This window comes from Pleurodeles waltl, chromosome 9 (genome assembly GCF_031143425.1).
Source record: "Pleurodeles waltl isolate 20211129_DDA chromosome 9, aPleWal1.hap1.20221129, whole genome shotgun sequence".
Classification (NCBI taxonomy): domain Eukaryota; kingdom Metazoa; phylum Chordata; class Amphibia; order Caudata; family Salamandridae; genus Pleurodeles; species Pleurodeles waltl.
The window spans coordinates 128,563,128-128,575,773 of record NC_090448.1 but is presented as its reverse complement, the minus strand read 5'-3'; the positions used below and the strand labels follow the sequence as shown (position 1 = coordinate 128,575,773).

General features: G+C 44.3%; 1 protein-coding gene across 1 annotated transcript in view; it reads left to right on the top strand.

Moving 5' to 3' along the window:
- LOC138258591 (tripartite motif-containing protein 54-like) overlaps positions 1-11,269 on the top strand; it is a 117,019-nt gene extending 105,750 nt beyond the window's left edge. The window contains exon 4 of the mRNA XM_069205952.1: positions 10,684-11,269. Coding sequence (XP_069062053.1) covers positions 10,684-10,701 — 18 coding nt within the window. The 3' untranslated portion in view covers positions 10,702-11,269. The remainder of the gene's footprint in view (positions 1-10,683) is intronic.
- Positions 11,270-12,646: the final 1,377 nt, after the last annotated feature.

Sequence of the window (12,646 nt, the reverse complement as noted above, 5' to 3'; positions counted from 1 at the left end):
TACTTCAAAGAGAAATGGAAGCTAGTCAAGTGCAACTTAAAGCAAGTACAAAGTGTTTGAAAGCATGTTTAAATTATGTTAGCAAACAAAGAAATGTTTTAACAAAATGATTAATTTTAAAATTATACTACTTTCAGACAGAATAGCAAAAAGAGCCACATAGATCACATTACAGAAAGGCAAACAATTACTTTTGCACACAAGATATACCAGCAGGCAGGAAAGTACAAGCACAGAGACAGTGAATTCACAATATTGTAATTAACGTCAGAGAACACAACCATCACCAAATATAACTGGGACAGAAGTAAGGCACATAATTGAACATTTAAAAAGGCGAGCATTAATTAACCTGGCTGCCTTACCCCCACTGTATTACGGTGTTCCCACCTGGCTGACCGACAGGAACATTGTAATACGAAGTGCTATGGTATTGGTCTCAGCTCCCTTAAGCAGACAGTTCACATTGGGCAGGGGGCCCATGCACTGCCCATGCCATATGGCATGGGCAGAGCAGGGACCCATATGTGGTCCCCAGCACTGTGTTTCCACCATAAACACTGTGCTGGTGTAAACAGGAGTTGTGATCAGCACAGCAGCGCTGAGTTCAGCGTTGCCGTGGCTGACCACAAGACCAACCACTGTCATCCCGTCGAGAACCATGTTCCCGGTGGTGACGGCGGTCCCCTGGTGGTCGCACTGTGAGGGTCGTAATGTGGCGGTCAGACCACCTGGAGTGCTGCAGTCCAACCGCCACTGTGTGTCTAGCTACCCTTGGACTGCCAAAGTTGTAATAAAGCCCATACTCCTTAAAGTGCTGGAGCACATTACGGGTCAGCTACTAGCAATTCCTACTTTAAAATGACTAATTTTACATGCTAAAAAAGCTACAAGTCAAACCCCGGCTGCCCCTGGAAGATCCCAAGACAAACAGACTTCAGAACACCTAACCACTATACATAATGAAGAATCCTTCCTCCTACACGACAACCACAGTAACAACAGAAGAATAATAATTTTTCCACCTAAAAAATAACAAGACTTAGCCAGTGTGAAACATGGATGATAGATGGAATTTTTATAATGTGCCTTCTACCATTGATACAGGTACAGTACATGGTGACTGTCATAACACTAACATAGTGCTTATTTATGCACTGGTCCTTTACAAACAACCTCAACTTACAATGCACTTTCAAACCACATAAAAGAGAAAAATAACAACTACTTTCCACACAAAATTATAATACACCTTGAACTAGGAATGATACAAACAATACTTAAACTATGCTCACACACAGCCATACAAGGTTGCTATTGCCACTTCAACCAAAGCATTTGGAAACAGCTGCAGAAATCTGCACCTACTATAGAATATGCAACTAAAAGCCAGTTAGAAATTACAAAGATAATGGCTCTAGCATATATACCTGTAACAGACATAGCTAACCATTACAACATGGTAATAGAATCCCCCTTTTACTAAAGAAATGAACAAACACTAAATCAAATAACTGGACTTTCTTGAAAACACTTGGGTTGGCAGACTGCACCACTCTGGACTCAGACAGCAACCTATATTCCAAATACCATGGTAGAAAGTCTGTGACAGAATCAAGGTTTAAGAAGCCAAAACCAAAAACGCAGTGGAAGGATGACACAATGCCTTCCAAGCTACAATATGAAGAACCAAGCCAATACTATACAAATTCATAGACGTCCACCAAGAAGAACAAGCTATCAACAAATAAGGATACATCAGTCAGTAAACCAAATCAAACCTTAAATAGCTAAACAAATCAGAATATGTATGAAATGTTACAGTTCAAAGTTAGACTGTTTGCAAATAAGAAAGGAGTAGTCTATCTAGAAATGATAGCTAAATCACTATTATAAACCAACTACCTACCAATCTACTCAAAAGTAAAATACAACAAAAACTAACACCACTGTAACATAAACAATTGTAAATAAATACTACAATAATTATTTTTATAAGTCTGTCTGCAACAAACATATACCAATAAAGTAAGATAAGACTGATAAATATAAATATTTTATTTTACTATTTATTTAAACTATTCATATTAAAACCAAAAAATATACAATATAAACATATACAAAGCAACTCACAAACTAAAACACACCCATATACAATAAAACTTCTCCATTGCAGTAAAAGGAAAATACTTATATATTTTAAAATATAAGGTTTCTCACCCTTAAATACAATTATTATACTTCCAGTTGCATAGCTGTAGTTCCTGATCCACCTCCATTTCTCGAAAATCCAAAATGCCAGAAATAAAACAACTCCAAAAAATGGAAAAAATAAATATCTAAATTGGTATGTGTTTTGTACCTTTGTATAGTGTGTAGATGTTTACAGTAATATGAAACATTACACAATGCCATGACATCAACATTGCATTTAGACACACCTACCTATACACACAACATATACCCTTCTCTTGAGGGACACCAACACTGCCCACAAACTCATATACTGCAAACAAAAGCACATCGATCAGCAAGCAGGCTAAAACACACACAACTGAAGGCACACAACTTAAGTCACTCAGGAACAACATAAAACTGGAAAAGGAATTGCAGGACAAAGGTGTGCCCAACAAAACAAAAACTGCATGGGTTTTATTATAAACAAATTATTCTGAATGAAGGCCATTGGCCAGTCCATGTAATGCAGCATTATAGCACAGTATTGTGCCAAAACGTGACTCGTAACTGCCAGGGTACCGCCACAGGAAGGGGCATCAAGGAGGCAGGCAGGCACTTCAGGGATTATCCGGGGGGATCGGATTCGGGGGGGGGGGTTGGGCTTGGGCGTGGGAGGCGTGGTCTTCTTCTTGGGAGAGGTGAGCTTCTTTTTGGGGGGAGAGGTATGGTGACTTGCAGGGGGAGCAAGGGAGGCTTTGAAGGTAGAAGAGACGGGCTTAGAGCTGGGTGGGGTCTTTTTGGGTGTGGTATGGGGGAGAACAGGGGTAAGGTCAAAGTCACATAAAAACAGTTTCTTTGACACGCGGGACAGTCAGCAGAAGGGAGTCAGGATTTGGAGGTTGAGGGAGTGGCTGTAGGCAGGGTAGGTGTGGATGTTGTGGGTGGGTGCTTCTGTGTGGTATGCTTGTGTGTGGTGGGTGTCTGCTGGGTGGGTGAATGTGGGCGTTTGTGTGCCTTGAGGGGGAAGGGAGGTGGAGGTGCTGGGGGAGGCAGTGCTGGGTGGGTGAGAATCTGTTGGGGTGGTGACTGCGGGTTGGCTGGATGTTGTGGATCTAAGTGTGTCTGTTGTTGTGGTGTCTGTGGCTGTGATGCTTGTGATAGATGTCTGTGGGTCTCTTAGGATGGTGTCTGTGACTGTTGGTGTTGTGCCTGTGGGTATGCTTATGTCGTGTCTGTAATGCTGGGGGTGGTGGGAACCTCTAGGGAAGTAGTGAGTGGTGCTGTGTCTGTAGATGGCTGTTCTTTGTGGATGTCCCGATGTGTCTTGTGGTGCTTGTGTTTGTGTGATCTACTTTTGGGGGTTGAGGGGGATGTCTGCATATCAGCCTGTGTGCCTTGGGTAGGTATGGGGAAGGCAGATTTGAGGAGGGAAGAGGGAGTTGGAGAGGGATGGAAGCTGGGGGGTGACCGGCTACTGTCAGTGAGGAGGCTAGAGCCTGAAAAGGTCTCTGTAGGCCAGCTATTGCACCATGAATGCCTTCCAGGAACTCGTTGGTCTGTTGGAGTTGGGTCGCGAGTGCCTGGATGGCATTCACAATAGCTGACAGATCCACAGAGATACTCCTCAGGAGGTCAATAGCCTCCTCACTGAGGGCAGCAGGGGTAAGAGGGGCTGGGACGCAGGCCTGCGGGGAAGGAGATGCCAACCCTCTTGGGTGAGGGGGCATGGCCAACTGGGTGGGGCGCAACAGGGAGGGCAGTGATAGAACAGGGAATGGTGGAAAAGGATGGTGCTGGGGATGCCCCAGTGGGTCTGCCACCATTAGGGAGTGGCCACTGGAGGAAGGATCCAATGATGATGATGCAGATGGGGTCTCCCTCTTGGCACTCCCCTCGCTCTCCGGGTAACTGGGTCCCTCTGTGTCAGTGGTGTCTTGACCTGAGGTCTCGTGGCCAGATGCTTCCCCACTTGTCTCACCCCGTCTCCTCTGCTTGCCTGTGCTGATGCTGCAAGGTCAAAGAGGAATGTGGTCATCACAAGGCCATGATAACAATTGAACCACAGCTCAGACTGACTAACAATACCAATATCTCAAGTAGGCCCCAGCAGAAAACTCATCGAAGTGTTGCATATATGTGCAATAACAGATGCTCTCGTACCACCTGGATTTACTACAGTTGCCCGCAGTAAAATAAGGACTTCAGACAACTATAATTGCATGGCTGACGTCTTGTAATCAGACTAACCATACAACAAATTGGCGTCCTCTTCATCCTATCTTCAATATGTCAGCGAGATATGTCTCCAGAATCCATCAAACAACAAATTAGCAAGCCCAGTGAGAACCAATATCACTAACCACATCTTAGACATGCCAATCCTGGTGTCTGTCTGTGGGTGAGTGCATGTCCACAAACACATGTGATGTCAACATCACTGCAAGTCATTCCATGATGCATGCCAAAGTCAAGGCACAATCCTCAACCATTATACATGATTCCATATCAAGGGCATAGATAAACACAAAGTGGTTCCACAGTCTGGGCCTACCTGTCATGTCCCTCATAGCTACTGCAGTTCTACATGCCAAAATACATACTGTGATGCACAAAGGTATCTGTCAGACAATAAACAATGGTGACACACTCCTGTCTGTGGCACCACATGAAATGTACCCCCCATTGTAGATGTACTATTCCACTAACATTTTCCCATGCAGATATATGTGAGGGAACACAGACATCATCCCATCAGCATAAATAGAGCATGCAAGAAACTGCAGCATACAAATGTTTTCTAAAGAGAATGGGACACATGCTGACATGTAGGCACAAGGAATGTTGGCAACAGTAATGACACATCATCCATGTTAATAGACATCCCCAAGGGAAAGTAGTTTGCTACAGCTGCAAATAATTAGCCATGTAAGCCATGTCACATGTATGATGGACATCTTCACATAACAGACTGCAGTGAGGCACCTGCACCTATTATAAACTGAAAATACCTAGCTCCTGGGTGGCAGATGTGTACATACACATATACTGAGACACATGGCAGAGTAAGTGATCCACGACCAACTTACCTTTGAGCTGTAACATTTATGAAGATTGACCTGTTGGACAGAAATTACACCCGCCAGAATGACAAACAGTAAATGAATGATCACTGTACACAGCCATTTGTGGTCTCTGCTGAGCACATGGTCTGAGGATTCCTCCAGTTTTGTCCTAGGTCCTGGGTCAAAAAGACAAGGCACACCAATTTGATACACCTGACAAGTCAACACAAACAATCTTCAATCTATTTAGTGACATATTGCTCATTCCTCGTTGTCAGGGAAGACAGTCACTTCTGCACTCAAACACTTGACAAAGGGACAGGTAGGATTTTGCCGTGTACTCACCCCCTTGTGGCTGCTGTACATTCCTCAAATGCCCATTTAGCTCTGGGTAGGCCACTGCCAGAATGCAGGCCATTAGGGGGGTCATTGTCCGATGGGCATCCGGCCCACATTTCAAGGACAGCCCCAGATGGGCCTCTGCGATCTTCTGGGCCCAGCGTCTCAGGTCTGCCCACATCTTGTGACAGTGGGGGCTCCACCGGCTGTGGACTCCAGGGTCTGCACCTTCTTGGCGATGGCTCTCCAAATCTCTTTCTTCTGATGGGCGTTAACCTGCATGGATGCAATAGACAAGAAATTATGTCAACACGTCCCATCCAAAATGACTGATTCACATACATGTCAGTATACGAAGCTAAGAACATTCTGGCCCTCATTATGCCAAACTCTTTGGACCAGAAAACCGCCACTCCTGTTTTCCACCCACTGGCCCTATTACGAGTTTCCCCGCTGGGCCAGTGGGAAATAGGCCACAACATTGACACCGGTTCAATGTTGCTAAGTGCATGGGCAGTGCAGGGGCCCCCATGGGGCCCCGGCACCCCGCATCCGCCAGCCTTTGCATGGCAGTGGAACCTCCATGTAAAAGCTGGTGGAGATAGAACTTCTAATCCCCAAGCCAGCGCTGCCCTGGCGGAGTAAGACTGGCGGCACCGCTAGACTGTCGACCGGCAGCAACCCGGTGGCGCTGGTGGTCGGACAGTGTCGACTCCACCATGGTCACAATGTGGAGGCCGGACCGCTGCTTTGGCGGTGGTCTGACCGCCACCACGACCCAGGACCGCCAGACTCGTAATAAGGGCCTCTGTCTTGCCCATACTGCCCAAGTGTGGCACATAGCAGTCCTTGAGTACAGTGACACGATTATAAACATTTCCCAATCTGCAGACCTACCCACCACCCAGCTCAGGCCCTGCACTGGTTAGGTAGATCAACTGACATTTTGTGGGACATGATTTAGCAATCTGAAAGAGATCAGAAACATTATGAGACACATTACACCTATGTGGCTTCTGAAAGGTAACATCATATAGTCAACAGTTAGTTAGCATGTGGTGTTTTTATGCAACCTGAGGGACAGAGTAAGTCAGGATATGCCTTCCAAGAAAAGTTTAGCAAGGGCAGATGTGGTTTGAAATGTCTGTGGCAGCATACATATAGCTCACATTATACACAACTAAGAAATACAACATGCAAACACACTTCATGCTGTCATGCGAATATGTGTGCTCTCACATTGACAACATCCATTAGGTAAGAGATGCCTAGGGATGTCACCTCACCTAGTTATGTGCGTCCAACACAAGGTGGATCAGGGAACACTCAATAAACACACACCACAATGTATTAGAACTCAACACCTGGCACTGAACACAAAGACAGGCACATTGACTCTCCCACTGATGCACACTGACTGCACCTACAGGACCTGAGTTCACAATCTCCCACACAGGGTCACACTCAAGCCTGAGGAGGGAATATATGTCGAAGTACAGAGAAAATGTGCACCTGAGGCACTTATCTGCTCCTCTGGTGTACCATAGAGCTGGCCAAATGGGTAGGACCTCAGACACCAGCATTTCCAACTGGGCTGGGGCCCTATCACCTGCTGGACGTGGCATGATTGCTCTCAGAGGCACGACACAGCAGCTCAAGTAGTGGAGGTATTGCTGGCAGCAGTATGTCAAACGAGAAATCTTGCAGAATATGGCGGTCATGTCCATCACATATGCAGCCGTCACCAACGGCAGACACAGCCATTAGCCTATGACCGCCACTGACAACAATATTAACCTATGGCTGTGTCCGTCACGGTTGCAACTGCCTACCACCATGACTTTCCGCAGTGGTTGCAGGCAGTTCCTAATGACCTGTGGAGTAAGTCACGCATCTGCCATTTTAGATGCCTGAGATGTGTTGTATGGCCACGACAAATGCATCACACCTCCGAAATAGTTGGTTTTTGCATCATTAACTGCTTTTCTTGTCCTGTCATGTAGCTCCTACTACACAAACACCATTGTTGTACATTGCTAGGCACATATGGCAATTTGCATTGGGGCACAGTCTCCCAGCCCCTGACAAAGGTCATTTTAAAGCTTGGGACATCAAGTCAGAGTCCGAGAGGCATTTGTATTGCACAATTGGTGATGACCAGACACATGATGTATCAGTTGTGATGTGTACTGGCTATCATGTCAACACCCCACTACATGCCTTGTGTCAGAGAGACCAAATCCTCAGGGTACACACGTTGTTGTCAATAGGCCCACCTTCTGGCAGCTCCAACTCTCCAAGCCTTAACAGTTCAGAGTCTTAGAGTGGCCAAGTGGGGGGTAGGGAGTTAAGGAAGGGTACAGCGGGGAAGGAGACCTGCGGAAACAAGAATCACAGATACTACAGAGAAATATCAATCACAGAACTCTTCAGAATCTGTCAACTATAAATCCAGCAGTCACTTGGAACAATAGTAAATCATAGCGCCTTTCATAAGTTTCAAGAAATAAAAGGTTAGCATGGTATTCACTCAAAGAAATGTTACTTCACATTTCAAAAACTTTCGAAGATACGCGATTTCAGTTTGTGTCTGTATTTTACATTAACCATAATCAAATATTCCCTTGAGTTCAAAATATTGCCTTAGCATTTATTCATAACCATTTAAACCTTTTCTGAGTAACCGCGCTTATACAATGTATCTCTGTCGCTACCGAGCGACTCCACAAGTAAGCAGCTGAAGTTGAAAAGTGACCGCGAGAAAGTGTAACGCTGTAACAGCAAAACATTCACTTAGTTTGTTATCAATTTAAATATTAGCAGCTGATTGCCAAAGATTACTACTTTCTCCAACAAAAAAAGAATATCAAACTTTAAACAGATTTTATCAAATAAGAAAACTGATGATGGAAGCTAGAAACCACCATCCATCTTACCGCCCTGAGCGCCTGCTACTCGCTGCTTCAAATGCCTCAACACGGGGAAATCCCAGGTGAACAAGCAAGTACATGGAAACACCCGACTTCAAACAGAAAAGCTCCGGTCCTCACGAGATCCTCAGAATAGTGAGCATTGAGAACTGGGTGGGGTCACTTAAATAGACTTGTTCCCCACCCAAAGTGCCCCGCCCAATGTGCCACACCCAAAGTGCCCCGCCCAAGATGGCTGCCATAAAGATACTTGGGACCAATGCCATGAAATAAAGACAATGCGCGCACAGCGCACTGCAGCAGCCACTAGACTCTGCAAATGGCAGTCTCTGGACCAAGACTGTGTGGTGGAAACAAAAATGCACGGACTCTGGCATCAGGTGGGCCCTAGAGCGCGCGCGCAGCCATGGTGTTGACACCTTGTCACATTTGAACATTGATATGCATCCTGTATGTTTCAAGGGATACATTGACTAATGGCGATACTCATTTATTTACACACATAGGTGCCCAGGTAGGGAAAGGTTCAGACAACCTCTTGCCTATCGTCCACTGCCAGACCTTCAGACCAATTGGGGACCTATGTCGTCAGTTGGAGCCAGATCTGATGCCTGCCATTAGTCATCCAAATAGTATACCACCCGTTGCATAAGTTATTGCAGTTTTGCACTTCCTGGCCACAGTGTCCTTCCAAAATACAGTGCCCCTATCTGCTGGGATGTCCCGATCTATGTTTAGCCTGGTTTTGAAGGATGTATCCTCAGCAATGTTGAAACACCTGGACAGCTATATCCACTTTCCTCAACGTGAGGATTAGGCCCATGTGAAGGCTGACTTCTATGTTTGGCACACATCTCACATATGGTGGGAGCCATTGATGGTACACATGTTGCCTTGGTCCCACAGCATGGCAATGAACAAGTGTACCACAACAGAAAAAACCTATTTCCTTCCCTCCACAGGAGTGGAGGTCTTACTTCTTTGGCGGAGTGGAATTCTTGCTTTTTTGGCTGGCTTTTGGCGGTCCTGCCTGTGCAACTCGTAATACAGCAGTTTCTATGACCGCCAACATGGCGGTCTGGCAGTGGGACTGCCAAACTTGTAATGAGGCCCTAATACATGTTTAAATGTTTCCTTTTTACTTATAATAAACACAAAATATTCATAAAATAATGTAACAAGCACAGAATTAAATAAAATTATGTAGATTTAAAAAAAAAACTCAGAAATAAGTACATTTAAAACATAAATTTACATCTTAAATGAACTACATTTTTAAAATTAAAACGTTCTAATAAAATAATATTTTTAATCTTTGCATATAGGTAGTTCAGATTTGTAATATTTAAAATTGTTAAATACAATTTTCTAAATATTATATTTTTATATTTATAGAAAAACACACTAAAAATCTACCCACCTTTTCCCCTATATTCCCAAACTTCTGGTACTAAGATTTTGATTAAAAATATTTTTACTTAAAATGTTGGACTAAATAAAATTTGAAATTAAATACAATAAAATTGCTTCATAAAGTAAATATACAAACACATCAAACTATTTATAAATTAAAAACATAAAATAAAAACAACAGTTAAAAAAATCATTAAAAATGGCATAATATGCAATGATGTTTTAATAAATGATATTATAAAGGTGACCGATAAAAAAATATCATAAAAAATGGCCTAATATGCAATGATGTTTTAATAAATGATATTATAAAGGTGTTAAAAACAATATTAAAACAACACCCTCAACACACTCTATTTTCCAATCACATCCATTTGCACTTCCCAACCCCATTTAACTCAGCGTTACCTGTTAATTTCATCCTTTTCCCTTAACACCACCATGCCACCCTAGAAAAAGGCCTATTTCACTGATGAAGAGTTAGGAGTCATGGTGGATGAAATCATAAGAGTAAAAACACAATTATTTAAAGTCCAAGTCCAGCACACTACTACCACTAGCAAATGGAAATGTGGATAGTTGACAGAGGGAATTCTGTAGGCCCCACCCCTCAAACAAAGGAGGACATCAGGAAGAGGTACTGGTCACATAAGGGAAACCTGCAAATCCAACGTGTACACGGCCTTTGCTATATGGCACTGCAAACTATTGGAGGCAGATGTCACCACACAACTGTAACATTGTCTCTCTCACATCAACAGGTCAAGCTGCCACTGTGAACACCGAGACCACTGAAGAGACTGCAATACCCCCCATGGATGAAGACCTTAGTGAGGACAACACTCCTGGACAACTGGACGTTGAGGACGGTTCTGACGCGTTTGGGCTTCCTGGTCAGACGACACCAGTGAGTCTCATCGTGACCACATTGACTACTCTCAGCCCAGTTGCCTATCAAGAATCCCAAGGCGTGATAGGCCAGGTACTAACCAAATCAAGCAGCTGCAGAGAGACTTCCATCGTGAGTCACTGAAAAAGTGACAGTCTACCAACACCATCCTGGCCTCCCTATCAGGGGTGATCAGGGAAGTGAGCAGTACTCTGATCAGGGACCATGAGCAATAACACACCCCTCCTTTGGCCAAGCAACACCAGTCCCTTCACAATCTGTGGCAGCCACAGTCGCAATTAGGAAGGGGTGCCCCCTTCCTAATTGCGAGTCGCAGTCCCATGTATGATTGTTTTGTGACCGCGAATGCGGTAGCAAAACAATCACAGTTAGCACCAGTGTCACACTGGATCTAACCCATTCGCAAACGGGAAGGGGTACCCATGGGGCCCCTTCTCCTTTGTGAATGGCAGTAAAAAGAAAAATTCACAGCAGGTAGGGGTCCTACGGACCCCTACCTGCTATGAAAAAATTAAACGAAAACATTTCATGTTTTTGAAATGCATCTCGTCTTCCTTTAAGGAAAACGGGCTGCATTAAAAAAAAAAAACTGCTTTATTTAAAAGCAGTCACAGACATGGGGGTCTGCTGTCTCCAGCAGGCCACCGTCCCTGTGAGGGTGGCCATTCCCAAGGGGGTCGCAAATTGCGGCCTACCTCATAAATATTTATGAGGTAGGGCATTTGCGACCCCCTTGACAATCGCAAACAGTGTCATTGACACTGTTCAACATACGGTTTTGCGACTCGCAAATTGTGAGTTGCTCTGACTCGCCCTGTCAGGGAAAGTATCCACCTCAGACACCCCTGCCTCTGTAGCTGAAGAACCCCCGTAAGTGGGGTCATCCATCCAAGAATCCAGGCGCATCTGATGGGACACACCAACCACTGCCAGCAAGTGACCTCTTTCTGATTTCACTCCTTTGTGTGCCAGTTGTTCACTCCGTTCACTGTTCTTCACCCACCTCCATTTTCCATGGTAGTAGGACACTGGACTTTGGACTTCAAATGTTGTGGCATCTACTAATATGATTTAATTCACCAGGACTGATCCCCTAACTTTCCTTTTCTGTTGCATCAGTTTTGTATTTCCTCCACCTACGTAAATAAACTCATCTATCAGAAAAACACTGTCTGCTTGCTTCTGTTCCACATGTTGAAATGTTGAGATGTAAGCCCATGTGATGCACATGAGGAAGGCACAAGATGGCAATGGAAGGAGGAATATGTTGCAGGTAGTGTCATGCTGATGATCAATAGCAACGCACTGATACAAGTGTGTGGTCACACCAAACAATTTATTGCACTGTACAGCACATAGGCTGTCAAAATGTCTGGACTGTGATAGCCAAAAATGGCTGAACCATATTAAATGAGGGTAGATATACCAATGTACTGTCCCCGAGACCACAGAAGAAAGGGCTTTTTCTGACCTTGTCCCGTAGAATAGGCCAATATACTTAACTTTAATATTAATGTCCACAAAATGTTTGATATGACAGTATTCCTGCAGCCATATTTCTTATCACAATATTTTTTTTCTCCTATTCTGTCCAACCCTCGTCTGAGAGATAACAATCTGTGAAAGGAGGGAGGGGGAGTGCAGAGTGCCATGAGTGATGATACAATATCTAGTTGCAAAAGTGAGAAATTCATTAAAAAGGTAACTAAAAATTTGGGGCCTCGTGAGTTTGGTGGTTGGACTGTGCTGACCGCCAAACTCACAGGGATGAGGTTCCCCCCAGTCATATTATGATGTTCCCACCAGTCACCCCG